Source organism: Podarcis raffonei, chromosome 14 (assembly GCF_027172205.1).
Source record: "Podarcis raffonei isolate rPodRaf1 chromosome 14, rPodRaf1.pri, whole genome shotgun sequence".
NCBI lineage: Eukaryota > Metazoa > Chordata > Lepidosauria > Squamata > Lacertidae > Podarcis > Podarcis raffonei.
The window spans coordinates 35,631,380-35,654,186 of record NC_070615.1 but is presented as its reverse complement, the minus strand read 5'-3'; the positions used below and the strand labels follow the sequence as shown (position 1 = coordinate 35,654,186).

General features: G+C 46.8%; 1 protein-coding gene across 8 annotated transcripts in view; it reads right to left on the bottom strand.

Moving 5' to 3' along the window:
* The window catches only part of RAB11FIP3 (RAB11 family interacting protein 3), a 90,844-nt gene that overhangs the window by 49,611 nt on the left and 18,426 nt on the right, over window positions 1-22,807 (bottom strand). For all 8 annotated transcript variants that reach the window (XM_053365605.1, XM_053365606.1, XM_053365603.1 and 5 more), the window contains one exon: window positions 11,594-11,687. In XM_053365605.1, coding sequence (XP_053221580.1) covers window positions 11,594-11,687 — 94 coding nt within the window. The remainder of the gene's footprint in view (window positions 1-11,593; window positions 11,688-22,807) is intronic.

Sequence of the window (22,807 nt, the reverse complement as noted above, 5' to 3'; positions counted from 1 at the left end):
CGTGCTCTGGTCCATGGGGTCACGAAGAGTCGGACACGACTAAACGACTAAACAACAACAACAACATCATACCAGGGTGAAGGTGTCCCCATGTCAGTTTCTCCATTTTATTTGTCCCCATGTCAGTTTCAATCTATCGGTTAGCTTTTCCATTAAAGCTGTTTCCCTATACAATTTGGTGCCCAAAGTCCATGTTTACTCCTGACAGGTCTCTCCAGTGTCCAGCTATGATGTTTCTGGCTGCTGAGAGTAGGTGGGTTATAAGCTCTTTCTACTGTGAGTGAGCATTTCTGTCTGGGAAAATATTCAATAGGGTCAGTTCTGGGGTGGGTTCCAATACCTACTTAGTTACCGTATTTTTCGCACCATAGGGTGCACCGGACCATAGGGCGCACCCAGTTTTTAGAGGGGGAAATCAAGGGAAAAAATCCCCCCCCAGCCCCAAAGAGCAGCGTACAGGCTGCGCACAACCTCTCCCTGCCGGAGGGGTTGCGCGCAGCTATGGAGCAAGCCAAAGCAGCAAGCGGGATGGATCCCGCTCGCTGTTTTGGCTTCCCCTTTAGCTCCGTGCAGCCTCTCCTTGCCGGAGACGCTGTGCAGGGCTTTCCTGGCTTTACTGGGAGGTGGGGGGATTCACCCACCTCCCGCAAAACCGGCAGAAGCCGCGCAACTCCTTTAAAGAGATCGCGGCTTCTCCTGGCTTTTCTGGGAGGTGGGAGAAGGGACTGATGCGGCCAGTCAGTCCCTTCTCCCTCCTGTGGAAAAGCCCGCAAGAGTGCATGGAGCTTGTGTGCAGCTCTTGGGGGCTTTTCCCGCCTGCCTCCCCCCTGCATTCTCTCCATAGGACGCACACACATTTTCCCTTGCTTTTTAGGAGGGGAAAAGTGCGTCCTATGGTGCGAAAAATACGGTACTTTACATATTTCTTGTAGGACTGCTGTCCAAAAGGGTTGGATTCGGGGACAGTCCCACCACATGTGGACGTACGTGCCTGTAGAGGTACAGCGTCTCCAGAATTTTGGTAAGGTTCCTGGATGTATTAGCACCAATTTCCTCAGTGTAAGATGCCATCTATAGATAAGTTTCAAAGTGATTTCCCTTCTTTTGGCTGAAATGGATTTAAAGGGAGGTTTGGACCACATTCTAGTCCATTTGGTAGTTTATCTCATAACCTATGTCATGCTCCCATTGTTTTTTAATTGTGTTAAGGGGGTCTGCAGAGTTTTGGAGCAGCATTTTGTATACTGCAGATGGAAAATGATTTTAAATAGAGCGAGTTGCAGTTCCTCAACCCTCTTTTGAAATGCGTTGAGATTTTTAAAATGAAATAATAATTTTGTTCTTTTGGTATGGTTGTTAGGAGCAGCATATTCCCAGAGTATGCTACAGTTTGGACTATTACTCTGGTGCGAGACCCTAATTAGTAACTCTCCACTGGCATAGCCAAGAGATTCGTGTCAGGATGTCTGCTCATTTAAAGGCAGAAAAAGACTTTGAGATCAGAAGGTTCTTTTACACAATCAGGTCTCTAGTTACCACAACTCTTTCTCCCACTTGACCACATATTAAAGTTTACAGCTTTACATGCTCAGGAACTGAATGAACCAAATCTACCAACCACAACACAGCTTGTAAACTATCATTTTTGTCCTGGGGTAAATTAACTGCCAAGTTCTCATTTATTGCAGCAAATCCAATAAAATAATGATGCCGTGCGTTTTGAGTTTGCTGCAGTAAAAAACTCCCTAGACTTACTGCAGCAGATTTACATTGCGTCAGATGGTACACTGGGTTAGAGAGGCAGTGTGGCGTAGTGGGTGGAGTTTGTGCAAAGCACCTGATCTCCCTCATTCCAAAAAGGTAGGTACAGAATTGGAGAATGACAATAACTTCTTAAAGGATGTTGTGAACACTCTCACAAAAGGTTTTAAAACAAACAAACAAAAAACACACGTTATGATAATCCCAAATTGATGATGCACCTATTACACATAGGCACATAGTTCAGGGCTTTGCATGGAGAAGAAGTCAGGCCCAATCTCAGGTATCTCCTGTTCAAAGGCTCGGGTAGCACAGGTGTGGGCTACCTATGGCTCTGGGAGTTGCAGTTTCTTAAAGGTCCTGAAAGTTTGTAAGTGACCCCCATGTTCCCCTCACAGAGCCATAGTTCCCAGACTTCCTTGGCAACAGGAACTGATTGTCAAACCACTCTGAGAACTGTTCCTTTGCCCCACCAAAGGGCAAACATTTCCATCCTGAAGGCCATATTCCCTTCTGGGTGACCTCCTGAGGGCCACACGCCAATGACAGGCGGGGCCAGAGGCAAAAGTAGGTGGAGCAATTTATGCAAATTACACCTTCGTCCAATGGGCTGGTTTCTTCACACAGTCCTCCATCCAGAAAAGCAAGAGACATCGTCAGTATTTATGGACACATTCCACCCAGGCAAAAACACCCAGAAATAAAAAGAAGGGCCAATGCAGGGTATTGCCTGGAGAGAGGGGAGTGTGGCCTGGAGAAAGACCCAAGAAACAGACAGAGAGGCCCCTGGAGCCTGAAGTTATAGATCAGAGGTTTTCAACCATTTTGACTCCAAGGCTCCCTTTCTTGCAGAGTTGGCAGCCTCTCACCCTTTTTCAAACACCCTCCCTTGTGGAGTGTTTCCTCAGCCTCCTCTCCTCTCCCCTCTCCTTGGGAGTCCTCAGGGCAGCCGCTGCCACCGCCCCTGGTACCTGAGCTACCCCCCCCGCCCCAAAGAGAACTGCTCCCTCACATTGGCCAGCCCCAGAGGCACCATTTGCCTGGGGAGCACGTAGCCAGGGTTACTGCTGCAGCAAACAGCCGTGCAAGCCTTTGGGAGAAAAAGACAGGAGAGGGCATCAGATGAAGGAGGGAAGGAAAGAAAAGGAGGCTAGTGTTGCCCAAGGCACCCCTGGCCATCCTTCAAGGCACCCCAGGGTGCCACAGCACACTGGTTGAAAACCACTGCTATAGATCTAAACTGGTTTCAACATACTATTTTCTCCCTATTTAACTTAGGTGATGTTGGGGATTTGGGAGCTGGGCGAGGGGGAGGAGCAGATTGCAGCTAGGGATGTTTTGCAGAATGCTCTCTCAGCAAATATTACAATTCCCAAAATTCTCTGGGGTAAACCTGAGCAGTACAAATGCTTTACAGTCATACCTCGGGTTGAAGTAATTTCGGGTTGCGCTCTGCGGCGACCCAGAAGTAACGGAACACGTTACTTCTGGGTTTTGCCGCTCGCACATGCGCAGACGCTCAAAATGACGACATGCGCATGCGCGGAAGGGGTGAATTGCAACCCGCGCATGCGCAGACGCAGGTTGCGTTCGCTTCAGAATGCGAACGGAGCTCCGGAACGGATCCCGTTTCGCATCCAGAGGTACCACTGGATTTTAAATGCATGCTACCCAGCTTTTCTCACATGAGCTCCTTTTTGAAATCCAACATCTCTCCTCTGTATATTCATTAGCATCTCTAGAATTAGGGTCTCAGAAAGGCTGACAGGCCACCCCTCAAGCCCACCCACCCACCCAATCAAACTGTTGTTCTGCAGTTGCAACAGAGACACAGCAGGGAGCTGGCTGCCTGCCAACCTCTTCACAGGTCCAGGACCAATGGCACAGAAAGGACAAGCTCAACATGGCTTGGAGTCATCTACCAAACTCATTATTGCATCTCTCTTGGTGCAGGTCTTCCTCCCCCCCCCCCAAGCATATGGCACATTGTATACAGTTGATGTTGCTATGGTGACCTCACCCAACGGTCCCCGCCAACACAATAGGCTACATGAAAGCTTTTGAATCCCTGTTCAAATGAGCGTTAAAAAAACCCACAAACCCTCACTGCTCATTAGCAACACAAACCCACAAAGGACTCCCCATCTGCACATTACAGGCGCACGTGCTGTCGAGCATGGTCAACGGGACCTTGTAGCGCTGGTGCGCCCAGAAATACAATAGCTAAAAAGAGAGAGAGCATTGGTACAGCAACAGAGCACTTGGGATTTGCCATCCCGACTGCCGTGTCCCAAGAAGATCCCCAAAAGCCACATGGGCACAGCCGGCACCCCCAGATGTTTGCCTTCTGGCTGACAACCAGTCCAGGCCCTGGCTGCCCTCCTTCTCCCGAGTCTCAGCTGAGCGCAGTCCTAATGGTCAGTTTCCTCTTCTTTGGCCTCGGTTCTGCCCTTTCAGAACTGAGCAGGAGTGTGGAGACAAAACTAGAACTACAGTGGTACCTCGGGTTAAGAACTTAATTCATTCTGGAGATCCGTTCTTAACCTGAAACTGTTCTTAACCTGAGGTACCACTTTAGCTAATGGGGCCTCCCGCTGTCGCCGCACAATTTCTGTTCTCATCCTGAAGCAAAGTTCTTAACCCGAGGTACTATTTCTGGGTTAGCGGAGTCTGTAACCTGAAGCGTCTGTAACCCGAGGTACCACTGTAGTTGGCTCTGCTTGTTGTTGCCTCTGGCTCCCCCTACTGTTGGGCTCCCTGCCTTCCACCCTACCAGTCCCAATGGGCACCACAGCCACCACTGACACAGTCATCAGAGCCCTCAGCTTTTAACCAGACACAAGTCTCTCATTCGGCTTTGCTCATTGCAATACAATGGAGCCAATATCCATTTTCCTCTAACAGTTGCTGGAGTGAGATGGGTGCTTGCACACGGGATATGACAACATTTGTGAAATGAGCAAGGGCAGCAAAAAGCAACGTGTCGATCAGAACCGGAGCCATGTTTGCTTTTCCCCTGCTTCGCATAGGCCCAACCTACAACAATAGAAGCTTTCAGGAGCATTAAGTCAGCTGGGAGAGCATTATGGCCTTGTGGCGCCTGGGAGACACGCCGCCGAGACCAGGGGGGCTGGAGCAGAATAGTTTTGAGAGCTGAGGCAGGAAGATAGGCTATTGTGCCAACGGACTGCGGAGACAGGACCAGACTGGGGAAGCAAAGCCCCGGGGATGTCACAGCATTGCACCAACGCTGCATCAATTGTTGCCATTCCATAAGATCCAGCAACCTGAGTTGGGAAAGGGCGAGATTCCATGGGTTCTGCTGTGACAGGCCAGCTCCATCAGGCCTCCTCCTCTCCTCTCAAGGGTCACCTGGGGCCAGCCATTCCACCAGACTGCCTCTGTGGGAGAGACAGGAAGCAGGGCTCATTTCATCAGCTTTGCTGGCACCTCCACCCCCTCAGCTGTGCCAGCTGGGCATTATAGGAACAACTGTTTTGATTTTCCTCTTCCCCTCCTTGTCCCTCGTGTACTGTGTTCTTTTAGATTTTACCCTACGGGTAGGGACTGTCTCGTTTTGATTGTACGTAAACCGCTCTGGGAGTTTCTTTCGCCGAGGAGCGGGGTACAAATGCTATAAATAAATAAATAAGAAGAAAGAAAGAAAAATAAAATGTCACCCAGCTGCTTCTAGCTTTTTTGAAGGAAAATTAAATAAAAAGCACCCAAAGAAACATGCTCCATACAGTGGTACCTCGGGTTACAGACACTTCAGGTTACAGACGCTTCAGGTTACAGACTCCGCTAACCCAGAAATAGTACCTCAGGTTAAGAACTTTGCTTCAGGATGAGAACAGAAATCGTGTGGCGGCAGCGGGAGGCCCCATTAGCTAAAGTGGTACCTCAGGTTAAGAACAGTTTCAGGCTAAGAACAGACCTCCAGAACGAATTAAGTTCTTAACCCGAGGTACCACTGTACTGCCATTCTTCAGATCAGGGGTGGGAAGCCTCAGGCCTGGGGGCCAAATGCAGCCCCCACCTCTCAATCTGGCCCTCAGAACCCTCCCCAGGGCCCTCACTGGCCCTGCTTGGTCACCTGAGTTTTTGTGCCTGACTAAAGCATGTCCTTGAACTGATCATGCCTTTTGCTAGTGTGGACGAAGGATAGAATGGGCTGAGGGTGTGGAAGCAGAATCTAGACTACAGTGGGGGGGGGGATACATCAGCTATTCTGCTGACCAGCGTGTAGCCAGTGTTAGACATTAGCCAGGCACCAGGCACGTTTTGCTACTGGTGTGAGTCCAATTGCGACCATTTGGAGATCTCTGGATGTCAGGCTGGTGACTGACATCTGCATCTGGCTAGCTCCTCCAGCTTTCTTAAGCATATAAGCAGAACAACTTATTTACTGCATTTAGATCCCACCTTTTTCTCCAAGGAGTACATAGTTCACCCTCTGCATCAGTTAAACCCCGACAATGACCCTGTGAGGTAGGTTAAGAGACTGTGTCTGGTCCAAGGTCACCCAATGAGCTTCATGACTAAGTGGGGATTTGAACTCTGATCTCACAGGTCCTAGGTCCAACACACTAACCACTACACCACACTAGCTTCCTAGAACACTTCTGCTACGGGGCAGCACTATAAATTAAATAGGTAAATAAACAGGGTGAAAGCAAAATGTCCCTGAGAGAAGAATCTGAAATATTTCGCTTGAATCTTGAATTTGTTTTAGTCTGGGTTGTTCTATTCTGGCGATCGTAACCTAGGTTTAAGGTGTCATTAGGCAATTACATTATATATCTGAGTTTCTAACACTGCATGTTAGATATTCTGATAAATCGTTATCAAGATATGCCACAGTGGATAACTGAGTCTAGCATTCTTCCTGTGCTGATGGCTTGGTGCTAGAACTGCCCAGTGAATACAGCAGAAGAGCAGAGTGGAAAAGAAGACAGGCAGAAGCTTCGAGAAGGCAGAGATTTTCCTGCAAATCCTTCATTCGGTTGGAGCCTCAAGGCTGTGATGTCAACGCAACGACCTCAATGCTCCACATCTGGGTAGCTTCCTGCCATCCCCATTTTGAGTTTGCAGTAGCAAAGGCAAACCGACATCACTGTTACAAACTTCCTTGCCGCTTCTCCTCTCGGAAAAAGTAGGTCAACGCATTGGATCATCTGCTCAAATGCTGCTAAGCTAGTAGAGAAAGTAGAGGCTATGAAGACAGCCAGATCACTGGTGAAAATGCGGGAGGAGTCTATCCTGCAAGCTTCTTCCTCCTTACTCTTAGGGTTGTCTTTATGGACTTCACCAGAGACTCCTGAGTAAGTTTAGCGGACAAGAAATAACAGGAGAAGTCCTCTTGTGGATCAGGAATTGGTTAGGCTGCAGGAAGCAAAGAGTGAGAATAAATGGGCAATTCTCTGAATGGAGAGAAGTAGAAAATGGAGTTTCCCTCCAAAGGATTGGTATTGGAATCTGTGCTTTTTTAACTGGCTCATAAACAGTCTAGAATTAGGAGTGAGCAGTGAGGTAGTCAAGTTTGCTGATGATGCCAAATCAGTGGTTTTCAACCAGTGTGCCATGGCACCCTGGGGTGCCTTGAATAATGGTCAGGGGTGCCGCGGGCAACATGGCCTCTGTCCCTCTTTCTTTCCTTCCCTCCTCCGAAGCCCTCTCTGCCTCCCAAAGGCTTGCACAGCCGTTTGCTGCATCAGTAGCCCTGGCTACGTGCTCCCCAGGCGAATGGTGCCTCTGGGGCTGGCCAAGGGGTGCTTCCAAGGCCTCTGTGGGGCACTGTGAGGAAGCACCTCTCCTTGGGATTGGGGAGGGGCAGCTCAGAGACCAGGAGCAGCAGCAGTGGCTGCCCAGAGAGGCTGTCCTAAGGAGAGGGAAGAGGAGAGGAGGCTGAGGGAACACTCCACAAGCGAGGGTGTTTGAAAAGGGGTGAGATGAGCGTCGCAACCCCATAATCGCCTTTGACTGGACTTAACCGTCCAGGGGTCCTTTACCTTTCCACTAGCTTTCCACTTATAAAGAATTTCTTTTCTTTTATTGGGGGTGGGGTGGGGTTTGTGCACAATCTGATGTGGTTCAGCCTGACTATCATTTCTGGGCTCTACCACCACTGGATTTTGCCCTAGCATGTTCACAGAAGCAGCATTTGAGCCAAGGACAACTTTGGCTTATAGTTTAGAGTCTTAAACAATCTGGATCTGATATTATTGTATATATATAAAAAAATTAATTCCAGGTAGGGAGTTTCCCCCTGCCCTACCCATCCTTGCGACCGAACAACTTCCAATTTCCCTTCAGCTGAGAAAAAGTGAACTGCAATGCAGATATATCACAAGGGGGTGGGAAGAAAGTTAGCATTTGTGTCAGCAGACTAAGCAAGAAAGGCTAGGTATAAAAAAAGATATTTTGTTTGTTGCCAACTGCATCATGTACTTTCGGGTGTGACATTAGTCAGCAAAACCTGCTTGCTTCACCAGTGGAAGCTTTAAGAATTGCTGTGGGGAGGAAGCCAACAACGGCTTTGTGCAGGGTAGGCATCGGAAACACATCACGCCTCAAGGCTGCCAAATTGCCAGGAACTGGGCTTCTCCCCTGCTTCAGTTTCATGGCTATGCTCAGCTGCCGCAGTGGAAGGCAAATGCTTCTGAATACCAGTTGCTGGAAACCACAGAAGGGGATGGTGCTCTTGTGCTTGAATCCTCAGTCCTAGAGCATCTATCTGTCTTGCATGCAGAAGGGCCACGTTCAATCACTGGTATCTGTAGGTAGGGCTGGGAGAAGACCCTGTCTGATACCCTGGAGAGCCACTCTCACACAGTGTGGACAATTCTGAGCTGGATAGACCAATACTTTGAGATTCAGTATAAGGCATATTCCTATGTTCAGCACATTACTCCAAATGAGGTGCCACCTTCACCTGCTGTCCCAGTACCAACACCTTGGGAGAAACTACCACTATTCTCAAACCAAGAGGCTCTGGAATCTCTTAATGTCTCTAGTTGTCGACAGGAAGAAAGAAAGAACAGGGTTTGATGGATACTTCAAATTCAGCCACTGTAAGAAAGCCCAAAATTATGCAACTCCAAATACTTATAGTTAAGGGAGCCCTGAATTAAAGGGTTTTGTTAGCTGTTACTTCTATCTAATTAGCGCAACACCATGATACTGCAAGCAATGAATTATGGAAAGAAACCTGAAGCCATGTCTCCGAGAAAGCTGTTCTAGAGAGCATAGCGCAAACACTCGTAAGACTTCCATTGCCCCCTCCCAAGCTGTATCTTTTAAACATACATTTGTAGTGACAGCTTTATCCTGGGACAATTGCCCCTAAAGTGTTTGGAACTGAGCAGAGGTTGTTCCGATGTCAATTTTCGAAGATTCTAAAGTTAGTGTTTCCTCTGATGTGCCCATGGTTCTGTAGCACAGAACAGAATTTTCAGTCCTCCTGGCCACAGATACAAAGAGGACAGAGTGGCGCTTTCCAAAGCGGCAACCTTCGGACACTCTACACATTGCAAGGGAGTATTTATCTTTTATGACTTTATAGAAAGTATTTATATGCTGCCAACTCAAATATCAAGGCCCTTTAAGACACTTAAGTTTGACAGAACATAAAATGCCGCTGAGAACAATACAAAATAGTCATTAAAATGGATTAATCAAAGAAGTTTAAGCACCTGCACAGGCCTCGCAGCATGAAAAGGTCTTCAAGTAATGTCTGAAAGTCAACAGCAAAGATGCTTGCTGAAAAGAGTATTCACCTCAAAAAGGATATTGTAGAGTTGGAAAAGGTTCAGAACAGGCCTACCAAAATGATCAAGGGGGTGGAGAGATTTCCTTTGTGAGGGAAGGTTGCAACATTTGGGACTTCCTAGCTTGGAGGAGAAAAAGTAAGTAAGAGGCGACATGCTAGAAGCTTATGAAATTATACATGGCGTGAATGAAGGGAGTGGATAGAGGAAAGATTTGACCCCTCTCTCATAACAGTAGAACTCATGGAAATTCAGTGAAGCTGAACATTGGATAATTCAGGACAGATAATTCAGGACTTCTTCATATAAGTTCACAGTTAAAACTCTGGCACTTGTTCCCACGGGAGGCAGTGATGACCACCGACTCGGATGCCTTTAAAAGAGGATTGGACAGATTCGTGCAGGATAAGAAGAAGAAGAAGAAGAGGAGTTTGGGTTTGATATCCCGCTTTATCACTACCCGAAGGAGTCTCAAAGCGGCTCACATTCTCCTTTCCCTTCCTCCCCCACAACAAACACTCTGTGAGGTGAGTGAGGCTGAGAGACTTCAGAGAAGTGTGACTGGCCCAAGGTCACCCAGCAGCTGCAGTGGAGGAGCAGAGACGCGAAGCTGGTTCACCAGATTACAAGACTACTGCTCTTAACCACTACACCACACTGGCTCTGAATGGCTACTAGTCATAATGGAGGCTGTGCTCTGCACCTTCACAGTCAGAGGCAGTATACCTCTGAATCCCAGTTGCTGGAAGGGAGAGCGCCCTTGTTCTCAGGCACTGCTTGCTGGTTTCCTGCACAGGCATCTGGTTGGCCACTGTGAGAACAGGATGCTGGTCTAGATGGGCCACTGGCTTGATCCAGCAGGCCCCTTTTACGTTCTTAAAGCATGAGAGCAGCAACACGAAATGTCACAACTTCTCGTTGAGGCCAATCAGGCTTCTGAGACCCAGGGGAGCTGCCAACAGTGCTTGAGGGCTTTGTATATGAATACAAGAGCCATGAACCTGGAATTGCCTTGAGACAAAAAGTAGTCAAGTCAACACTCAGAAACAGACTGGAACTTGGCGCATGTGACACAGCACTGGCCAGTCAGTTCATCTAGTCCTTTACTGTCTGCTCTGACTGGCAGCAGCCCTGCAGTGACAGAAACAGTCCTTTCTCAGTACTGCTGTCCAAACCCATCTTTTAACCAGAGATGATTAGCCATCCAAATTGGTGACCACCACTGCTTCTTGTGGGAGCGGATTCCATAATTTAGTGATGCACAATGCCTTCCCTCCCGACTCCCTGTGTTACTCCCTAGTACACAATCATAATAATAATAATTTATTATTTGTACCCCGCCGATCTGGCTGGGCTTCCCCAGCCACTCTGGGCGGCTTCCAACAAAGATTAAAAATACATTAAAATGCCACACATTAAAAACTTCCCTGAACAGGGCTGCCTTCAGATGTCTTCTAAATGTCGGGTAGTTGATTATCTCTTTGACATCTGGTGGAAGGGCATTCCACAGGACTCAGTACATAACAGCGGGTGCCACTACCGAGAAGGCCCTCTGCCTGGTTTCCTGTAGCTTTGCTTCTCGCAGTGAGAGAACCGCCAGAAGGCCCTCAGCACCGGACCTCAGTGTCCGGGCAGAACGATGGGGGTGGAGACGCTCCTTCAGATATACTGGGCCAAGGCTTTAAAGGTCAGCACCAACACTTTGAATTATGCTCGGAAACGTACTGGGAGCCAATTAAGATTTTTCAGGACCGGTCTCAGTGGCCACTCCCAGTCACCAATCTAGCTGCCGCACTCTGGATTAGTTGTAGTTTCCGGGTCACCCTCAAAGGTAGCCCCACAGAGAGCGCATTGCAGTAATGACCTAAACGAACACACACACACCCTTATCCCTCATTTCTTTCAAAGGAGGACACTGACATTTCAAGGAAGAGGCATGAAATACCCTGGGGGAGGGGAGGGGGTACATCAACAATGTCAGGAAATGCCTCGATGCACGAAAGATTCAGGAAGTGCTTGGGCTGCCTTCCTCCCAATCTCGGGGCCTAAGAATAAAAACCAACCTCCGTTCCTGATAGCTGAGATTCCTCGATAGAAGTCTTCAAAGCTGATTACTCCAAGCCCAGCGGGGTCTAAGAACTTGGTCAGGTCTTTCACCTGCAGGGGGAAAAAACCCAAAAGCAAATCAATGATCCAGGTTTACACAGCTAGACTAGAGCCTAAGCTTGGGCTTTAGACCAGGCATAGGCAAACTCCGCCCCTCCAGATGTTTGGGACTACAATTCCCATCATCCCTAGCTAACAGGACCGGTGGTCAGGGATGATGGGAACTGTAGTCCCAAACATCTGGAGGGCCGGAGTTTGCCTATGCCTGCGTTAGATAATACTTTCCTGGAGGGCTGTCAAGAAAGAGCAGAACAGAATCTAACAGGGTTAAGGTGCATTTCTGCACTATGCATTTAAAGCAGCATCGTACCACTTTAAGCTGTAAGCATCCCCAAAATAATTCATGCAAGGTGTTTTGAACATTTCACCTGCTAGAAATTTTGAAACGAGGGGACTTATTTTTAGTAAGCTGTTGCAATAATCATGCCCCTTTAAAAGGCCTTTTATATTTGGTACCAGCTGTGTTTTTTGGGGACAATACGCAGCCTGACATGGTGTCCCAATTAAGAGGGTTCTACATTTAGAAGCTCGACAAAACAATGCCCGTAATAGAAAATTTTTGTAACCATGTAGCAATTAGTGGGAAGTGGCGGAAATCAGGTTAGCAGGCGCCGGGGTTCTGGCAACATAACTGGGAGGCAGAAAGGGGGTATTTAGAATCAAGCAATATCAGAGGGAGAGATGAGGCAGCAGGGATTCTCCACTGGCTCAGCTGAGAGACCAGCAAATTTGAACTCCTCCTGCCTTTCAATAGTTTGCATTCTGGGAATTCCGCAACTAGGAACAAGCACCAGCATTTGCTTCCCGCCCCCCTTTCCCCTCCCAATCACATTTCCTTGTGTGTTGTGGTCCTTGGGTTGTGTCCAACATTAGCCATACCTAGTGTAGACTCAATGAAGTTAATGGGTGTGACTAACCTAGGTCTTTTCGTTTCAATGGGTTTACTCCAAGTAGAACTTACCTGGATGCAACTCTTTGACTGTATATCTAAGGTCAGCAGCTATCTTTATTGCTGATACAATGGTACCTCGGGTTACATACGCTTCAGGTTACATACGCTTCAGGTTACAGACTCCGCTAACCCAGAAATACTGCTTCAGGTTAAGAACTTTGCTTCAGGATGAGAACAGAAAACGTGCTCCAGCGGCACGGCGGCAGTGGGGGCCCATTAGCTAAAGTGGTGCTTCAGGTTAAGAACAGTTTCAGGTTAAGTATGGACCTCTGGAATGAATTAAGTACTTAACCCGAGGTACTACTGTACATCTGCAAGCTGCTCTGAGAATCCTTCCCACCACCTCACCACCCAATATAAAGTACTTTGAATAAATGAATTTAGAAATAATCTAATCTAGTGCAGAAGTCAGGTTAAGCATCCTACTCATAGACCGACTGAAATTAAGAGGTTCATGTTAGTCATGTTCATTAACTTCAATTGGTCTGCCCTGACTAGGGCTTGTGTTGGATGATGTGGCATTTACTAAAAAAATCTTGGAGGTGGCCTTTATCAGGGATGGGGACTCTTTTCCAGACAGAGGGCCACATAATATTTTCTGGGCATCACCCCAGGGCCACATGCCAGTGCTGGAGCAGAAGCCAACTTGGGCAGTGGATCTTCCATCTAAGCAACCAGGGATTGTCCAAATTCAAGGACCCATTTCCAGCCAGGCAAAAACACCCAAGGAAGATGTGAGGCAAGACCAGTGAGGGCTGTGGCCTGGGAAGAGTCCTGAGAAGCAGACAGAGATCTGGAGGGCCACATTTGAAGTTCCTCACCTCTAGTCTAGATTAATAGCATCAGCTCCCACCCACCCCCCTGCTGCTGCTGCCACCCCCAAATGTTTTTTAGTTGTTTGGGGAGTGAAAGTCTCCCACCAATGCACTCACACGCAGTGACTCATTTCAACCCTCACAAAAGCCATCAGTCATCACTTCCTTTCTGTACCGTTCAGGGCATGTGGAAATTACAGCATCTACAGGTAACATCAACCCTTGAGCCCATCAGCAGCACGGAAAAGTAAAAAGATGCATGCAGACTTCTGCCGTTCTTGCATTCCTCTGCGGAAAGTTTTGCTTTCAGCACACAACAAACAGGAAGCAGATCAGAAGTTTTGAGAAAGGGGCACTACAGAGTAACACACTGCCACATTAATTTGCAACTGATTTGCAAGCTGTTTTAGGAATGGGAGAAATTGCTTACGGTGGTGTTCACCACCTCGGCATTTCTCTTGGTGAACTTTCATCACATGAAGTTCTGAAGTTGCCCTATGAGCTGGGCCCTCAAACTTAGTCAGGTGTCTGATTTACACTCCCCAAATACCAGAAGGAAAGGACAAGAGACAGGAAACACACATCCCTTTGTCTGCTCCATCAAATGCATGTTCTACCTAATGAAAACCATGTGCAGAGAAGCAAGGAAAAACCCCGATTCAAGCCATTCTGTGCCAGATTTTAAACGAGATTTTATTGATATAATGCACTTAGGCGCTCAAAGAGCAGGCCAACTAAAAAGCTTAATATCTTGCAGGTACACTAAATGGCACCCATATGGCACAGCGCAACCCATAATCGGATATCGGGAAGCTTATACGGGCTTCATACTAAACAGCCGTTTTCTCTTAGGAGGATAATTCTCTTCCCTGGCATCATGGCCTAAGACAGCAAGCGCCACGGGGAGGCAAAAAGGCACACTATAAGCAACCGGCAGGCAAGAGCACCCTCAGAAGCCCCTTATTAGGCAGGTGGGGCCGGCTCTACCATTAGGCAGATATGATGCTGAAGCCCCCTCTTCCTAAATTTCCCAAGCTGCCAGCTGTCCCAAGTCAGGAAGCAAGGCAGCCAGGCTCCCCAAGCCAGTATCGCCTCTCTCATAAACCTATAAAGAGCCCTGCCGGATCAGGCCAAAGGAGGCCCATCTAGTCCTGAATCTCATTCTCGCCATGGACAACCAGGTGCCCTTGAGAAGCCTGAATGCAGGACTTGAGTGCAACAGCAATGGGCGTACTCCAATACTGGCATTCAGAGGCATACTGCCTCCAACAGTGGAGGAAGCCATCGTGGTTAATTGTAGGTGTAGCCCATGGGGTGCCCTGTGGGTGCGGCTGGACCACAGCTCCCATTCACCCCTGACCACTGGTCGTGCTGACTGGGGCTAATGGGAACGGGAGGTCATCATCATCAAACCTTTTATTGGCATCACATACAAAGTTCCAAAACAAATCAATACAGAATTACCACTTCCCCAGTGGCACAAAACATTTGCTAAAAGAAAGGAGGCAGAGCAGTCTATCGTCATATGATAGGTCTCCAGGGAGATCAGAAGTCTGCAGTGTATTTTGACGACAAAAAACCAAATAGAGATATTTAGCCACTAACTTGGTGAGCTCCTGATCATTCCCCAGTAATAGAAACTGTATGACCTCCAACTCTGGTTTCCATTTGGGGATACAGAGTTGATCTAGAAATTGCTGGCGGAGATCAGCATATAGTTTACAATTAAGAACCATATGTGTGAGGGTTTCCACCAGGTGGTCTTCACATGGGCAAGTTCTTTCTCCTTCCACCCTGCCTGAGAACCTTCCCCAAAGGAGGTTTGATGGATTTGAATTAAACCTGGCCAGCAAAAATGCCCTTCTTTCTTGAGGGTGAAGCAGAAATTCAAGGTAATTGTGGTTAGTTTTATGTGCCCAATAAAGTTGAAAATAAAGAGGGGAACATGTTTTCTCTGCTGCTACTGTTAGTTCTTAGCATTCAATATCCCACAACCTAGTTTTTATTATAGCCTTGGCAGATGATAGCCATTGGGGTGTCCTGTGGGTGCGGCTGGACCACAGCTCCCCTGACCACTGGCCTTGCTGACTGGGGCTGATGGGAACAGGAGGTAACTGGGGTGCAGTAACACCCAAAGAGCACCACACTGGCTGTCTCTGAACTGGAGCAACAGCATGGGGGAAAAGCAACATGTTTTTGTTCCTCCCATGATGCAGAGGGATCCTCCCATTATTTTCGGGGTGTGGGAAAGTACATGCCACAGACGTATTGCACGCAGGGAACCCTGAACTCCATCCAGACTGCTGTTTTATTGCAGGTGTATACAGCAACATGCTGCTAACACAAAGCATGTTTGAAGTGGATTTATCATCTACGCATCAGCCTGCTTTATCAGTTGCTCTGTATTAGCCCCATTCAACATTTTCCAAGACATCAAGGTGGATTCTCACTATTTTGCATGCAGAGCAGATGGTCTAAGCACTAAGCTATGGCCCTTCCCCAAAACTAAGCTCTGCAATGCTAATAATGCAAAACGTTACAGTTCCCGGAGGTGTTCCCTGGAAGGAGCCACAACCCACAGGTAAGGTGCCAAATCACCAACAGCTCAGGTTGTCCGGATTGCTAACCCAGCTCAGAAGCCCTTTCTGCTTTCCTGTTGTTAACCAAGCTAACTGCGGGATTAAACGTCTGTTAATATGCAACCCTGCATTTTGCCAGGAGCACGTTTCCGTTCTATTGCAATTATAGCCAATCAATCAATCATTTAAAAATCCCCTCCAGGGACCCTATCCAATCACAGCAATGGCGAATTATAAAGGGAGCAAAGGCAGGTTCTCTATCCAAGTTAAAACAAAACTTAGCCAATTATCTGTTGGGTCAGACTGAGTATACTGATAATGATTCTTTAAAACAATAATCTTTTAGATAGCAATCAATCTGATTGCTACACTGAAGCCTTGGTGTTTAATCCAGTGTGGTGTAGTTGTCTGAGTGCTAGACTAGGGCCTGGGAAGCCAGGATCCAATCCCCTACTCAGGAAGCTAATTGGGTGACTTTAGGCTGTCTCTCAGCCTAACCTACTTCCCCAGGCTGTTTAAGAGGATAAAATGTGGAAGGGGAGAAGCATGGATTCCACCCTGGAAGTCCTTGGAGGAAAGGTGGAATAACACCAAAAAAGCAAGATCCTTTCCAGGGAAGTGACTGTGCAGGTAAAGTTTATTGTGCTGTTCAAAAGGGTTGTTTTAACTTCTATCAAACTTGGGAGTGAGCTGTAACATTAACCCTACAATCCCATGTATGCTTATGATAGGGTTAAGTCTCATAAACCCAACCACACATACCTACAAGCTATCCAGCTTTGGAGGGGGCAACAAGCTATCCCCTTCTGGAATAAAATCATCAGCCAACATCACCTTAAGCTCTTCATGGCGAAAGTATGGATTTCTAAGGACTAGGATGGCAACCAGTCTGCAAAGCTATGGGTCAGCTCCGGAAGATGCAAACCCCAGAAGAGTGCACCTAAGCACACAGAGCTATAAGCTTAGCATGGAGTTGGAGAACCTGTGGCCCTCCAGATGTGGCTGGACTATGACCTCCATCATCCCTGACCATTGATCATGACTGCTGAAAATGGAGTCCAGCAGCATCTGTAACAACTTCATGAGCTTAGCATTTATAGACTGTGTAATACAGAGACACACACTCTCTATGTGTGTGTTAGGCAGCCCGGGACACACATACACACACATTCCTTAGACAGAAGGTTATGCATAGGGTGCCAGGAAGCACATTCCTTGCCTCTAGGTGAAATGTTTCCATTATTGATATTGTTCTGTACTGAAGCAACGAAGAAGGGATTTCAGATCCCCGCACGGGCGCCAGTTAAAATGAACTGAGAAAAGTGTGCATCGCAGAGAGGAAGTTGGCAGGAGAAACCCAAACCAGAAAGAAAAACAAGAGGTGCAATTGAGAACAGGAGCCTTGTATGTAATAGCACGTATTGCCCCTCCTAAATCAAGGGTTTCACCATATGGATTTGGCTGGGCACAAGGCGGGGGGGGGGGAGCAAGGATACTGTTTCTGTCAAGAGCCCAAGCTTTTCAAACAGGAAGGAATGGATCTGAGCCAAAGCACACACACAAGGCTGTATAGAACGGGGCCGACACCCTCCAGGAAGACAGTAGACCTACTGTATACAAGCCTTCGCCAACCTAGCACCCTCCAGATGTTTCGCGCGACATATCCCATCAGCCCAAGCCTGCACATTGGGCCAAGGCTGGTGTCTCCCTCCTTTTAGCCATCATGCTGGACCACAGCCCCCCATCCTCAAAGAGCTTCAAGCAAGGTTGGGTGAAAGGCCAGGCCAGCAAAAAGGACATACAGGGCTGTCTCCCCGTTACTGTCAGGCTCCTCAACAATGAAAGACTGAAAGACTTGGCGACACCCCCCCTCAAAAGCAGCATAGATTTGTTTCCTTTTCCTGTATTCCACATAGGTCTTCTGAGATCACTTGTAGGGATGAACACACCTCCTGTCACAGTTCAGAAAAGTTCTCTAAAGCCCGTACTTGCAGTCATAAAGACTAGAAGCTTGGCTTTCAATTATTCTGAAAGATCAGGATCCTGTTGCCAACACCAAATCCATTGGCTTTTTTCTGTGCTTCTTTTTTTTCAGAACCAGAGAAGACACAAAGTGCTATAGATTGGCATTATGTGCCAAGAGGGTCACTGTTTTGATTCAGCACTGGTTGAAGTTACAGCACATAAGCAGAGACAAGGCTTCCCCCACCCCCACCCCAAAAAAAAATACCATTTGAAGCAAATTTCTAATTCTTTATCTAACATATATGATGCCTTTATAACTAAGTGTGAACTAATTTCCGATGTCCTTAATGTACTACTCTCTTGTATCTGCAAAATGCTGCATTCAAAAGTGAAAAACTTGCACCTTTAAATTATTTTTGTTACCATCCTGTCTTAACCATGGTATGTTCAGCGCTCACGTAGTGCTTAACCATGTTTAAACAGACTTGTCCACAAAGTGTGATTTCACATGCTGGTTGGCCATCCCAACCATGGTTTAAGCATTGAAAAATGGGAGACTTGCTCTTGCTCAACCGGGGCGGGGGACAACCATGGTTAAAATGTTTCATCTTCATAGGTGCATCTTACCAAAATAAGCAACCTTTGATGTACAAGGTATTGTTCAAATTTTACTCTATTTATAATTGCTTGCAGAAGAACTCAGGACAAGGGAGATCTCCTCTGAATAATTTGTAACAGGACCGCAGAAGAGGAAACCAGTTCTTTCATCTTGACAAGGGTTGGCTTTCAGGCACACCAAGTGTTCGCCCTCCGCAGGAATATTTACTTCTGGCAAAACCAAGGGAGCTGAAGTCTGATACAATCTACAGAGAACAATTCTTGCACTGTGGCTCCTGTTTCAGGGGCAGTCCAGAAAGGATCTTATTCTCACTGAGAATTCCTTTATCAAGCTTCCTTTACAGAAACCACCAAAATATTTCACCCTGGCCAGGCAGATGGAGAGGAAGGGCGGGGGAAGCCCATCAAAAGCTTTATTGAAGTTCAGGTCTTAAAAATTACACCAAGAGAGGAAAAAGTAAGCCTACGAAGTAAAAAAAGAAAAGAAAATATTCCCGATTCCTTAACCGCCAAGCTGCAATGCCATGAACGGGTGTGTCCAAACAGTAAATGAATTAATCTTCCTGTGTTCAGAAAGTTAAACATGGTTCAACCTTGAATCACAGTACTTACTTTCTTTCTATATATATATATAGAGAGAGAGAGAGATATCTATATAGATATATCGATATATCTTATTTTTCGCTCCATAAAACGCACCTGACCATAAGACGCACCTAGTTTTTACAGGAGAAAAGGGGGAAAGCCCTGTTTTGGGGGGGATCAGCTCACAGTTGTGCAGCTTCTTTTGCAAAGGGGAAAAGCCCCTTTTTTGAGGATCGGCTCACAGTTGTTGAGCTTACTTTGCAAAGGGGAAAAATTCTGTTTTTATAGGGGCCAGAGCTGGAAAGGGAGCCAGCGACTGACCACACATTTGCTCCATAAGATGCACAGACATTTCCCCTTACTTTTTAGGAGGGAAAAAGTGCATCTTATGTAGCAAAATATACGGTGTGCAGATATATATATATATATATATATACACACACACACACTAGTTTTATATAAGGGAGATAAATTAGACAAAAGCAAACAAACAAACCACCTACAATGGGACGTTCTCAATGGGACTTTCAGGCTGGAAGATATGCACCCCTTAGCTCTTTATGCACTTGAATACAGTACTGACTAGAGATGGGTGTCTGTCAATTCAGTTTCCTCAAGTTGCAGATTTTTCTGAACTTAAGATCAGTTTTCCACATTTCCATATCAGTCTACTATCCTCCCCCCACCGCAAGTCCTCACGAAAATAAATAAGAATTTTAGTGCTAATTTCTCCAACATACACTTTTTTGTCTGCAATTTCCCCCAGTAAAATTCATTTTGTTATTGTGCATTTTAATGCACATTTTTCTGCAGTTTGTGTAGTTTTGTACAGAATACATGGCTAGAGAGCCACATTGCAAAATCTGGAGAAATGCGAATCTCAAAGGACGGCTGAGCTTCCGTTCACATATTGTTTTGGAAAGCGCGAATAAAGTAGATCCGGCTTTCAGTGCAAACTGAATCCAATTTCTCTTCCCCCCACTATTACTCCTGCATGAATATATGAACTGGCGCTGTTAAAAAGAACTGTGTTTGAGGAGATGGAAGACAAGCTCTGCCTGTGCTTTATCTTAGGGCTCGTCCGCCCAAGAAATCGCCGTGTGATGCCACAGGAGTGTTTGCCATATGTTGCAGACTTCCACTCCCAACAGCCCCAAGCCAGAGTGGTCCATAGTCAGGGAGAATGGGAGATGAAGTCCAGTAACATCTGGAAGGCGCTACGTTGGCTACCCTATGTGGTGTCTGTGGAGCAATGGGAGAAGTCCCTTGCCTACCTCACAGGGTTGTTGAGAGGATAAAATGGGAAGGAGGACAGAACCACGTACGGCACCGCAAGCCCCTTGAAATGAAAAAGTGAGATATAAATATAGAACCAGCTGTGGTTCCTGACCTGCCAATTGAAGATCAACAGGGGAGTGAGTTGCTCTTGACAGTAATGGGGAAGAGCTTTAGCTTAGCGGTCGAGCCTCTGCCTTGCTTGCAGAACGTCCCAAATTCAATCCCCAGGCAAGTCTGGAAAAGACCCACGGCCTGAAACCCTGGAGAGCTGCTGCTGGTTGGTACAGACCAGCGTTCCCCAAACTTGGGTCTCCAGCTGTTGTTGGACTACAACTCCCAACATCTCCAACCGCTGGTCCTGCTAGCTAGGGATGATGGGAGTTGTAGTCCAGCAATAGCTGGAGACCCAAGTTTGGGAAACTGTGGTGTGGACAATGTGGTGCTAGCTTTTTATAACTCTGCTTACTTGTCGCTAACTGTTCTTGAACATTTTGGGACATTGCTGAAAGCTCTCCGTTTCCCCCCCTCCATTCCTATTCCCTTGGAAGTCTCGGCTTTTTTAAAGTTTGCAAGCCCGAGGCAGAGACTGCGTATTCCCATGTAGTGCCTACAAATTGTAAGCACTTTAACTGTGTTAAGCTTGCTACGTGAACAGCATTCTGGTGCATAAAATCCTTTCACGTACTCAAAAATAATGATAATCCCAACCCCTCTGGGCATAAGGGGGAAAGGAGAAGCTGTTAACTTATTCCACACTGTAGGTTAACATTGCAGATCTGTATTAGCAGGCGCTGCTCTCCACCCAAGGCCCACATAAATTGCAGCACAACAATATATACCCCTGGAGATCTGCACTGCTATGCAAAGTCAATGGAGAACTACAGTTCTCGGCTTCCTATTAATCATTTTCCACCCTCATGTTATGACCGTGGGGGCAGGCATAGTGACTATAATGAAGCTATGAGTCAGTAAACCCCAGGTTCAAATCTCGCGTCTGCCACAAACTCACCAGTCACTGGCTCTCAACCACAGCCTGCCCCCATCTGCAATAAGGGAGATGGGCTTATCTTATTGCACATTTTAATTGCGAGTGCTTATTTTAGTATTTTGACACAACTGTTTGTTTATTTTGCAACAGGCTTTATATTTGTAAACCACTTTGGCAATTAAGTGGTATATGATTACTTTGAGATACACACACACACACACACACACACACACAAACAAACACACACACTTGTTTCTTTTGTAAGAAAATGTATTTTTACTGCTTGATTTTAATTACCTGCGGGTGTCTTTTTAAATACCCGTTTGTTGGAAAACTGCCCAGGGAATACTTATTGATGGGCGGCCATATACATTTAATTTATAATTTCCAAGATACCCAAAGGTGGTGAAGGAGGGCGATCTAGTCTTTATAGCTAAAGGGGCAGAGTAAAGGAAGAGAACTCTCTGTGCTCCCAGCCCTTCAGGAAACTTTTGTTATAGTCTGGACTCATTGGGAGAAAGTGCGTGAAGAGGCAGAAGTCACAACTGCACCATACATTTCACTGTCATGAAGGCCCCCAAAGAATCATGGGAAGTGTTGTTTGAAGGGTACTGAGATTTCTTCGCAGACCCATCCTCCTCTCCCAAACCTACAGTTCCAAGTGTTTTAACAAAAAATCCCTCTTCTCAGAGAACTCTGGGAACCATAGCTCTATGAGGGGAATCAGGGGTCTCCTAACAGCTCTCAGCGCCCTTAGCAAGCTACAGTTCCCATGGTTCTTTAGGGGAAGTCATGGCTGTTTGAAGTGGTCCAGAGAACCACTTCAGAGAAGCTCCAGAGAAGCCGACACTGCTCCAGAGAAGCGGACACGGAGCAATGGATCCAAACTACAAGAAAGAAGATTCCACCTAAACATTAGGAAGAACTTCCTGACAGTAAGAGCTGTTCGACAGTGGAATTTGCTGCCAAGGAGTGTGGTGGAGTCTCCTTCTTTGGAGGTCTTTAAGCAGAGGCTTGACAACCATATGTCAGGAGTGCTCTGATGGTGTTTCCTGCTTGGCAGGGGGTTGGACTCGATGGCCCTTGTGGTCTCTTCCAACTCTATGATTCTATGATTCTATGTATGTTACTGCTTTAAATGTGGGCAGCACATAGGAAGGGAGAGATGGTCCGTTCTCTTCAGCCATTTGCTCCTTTTGTGGTAAAAAGTAAACCTTACCAGCACTCTCTCTCTCTCTCTCTCTCTCTCTCTCTCTCTCTCTCTCTCTCTCACACACACACACACACACACACACACACACACGATAGAGACATCGATGTTTATTACATCT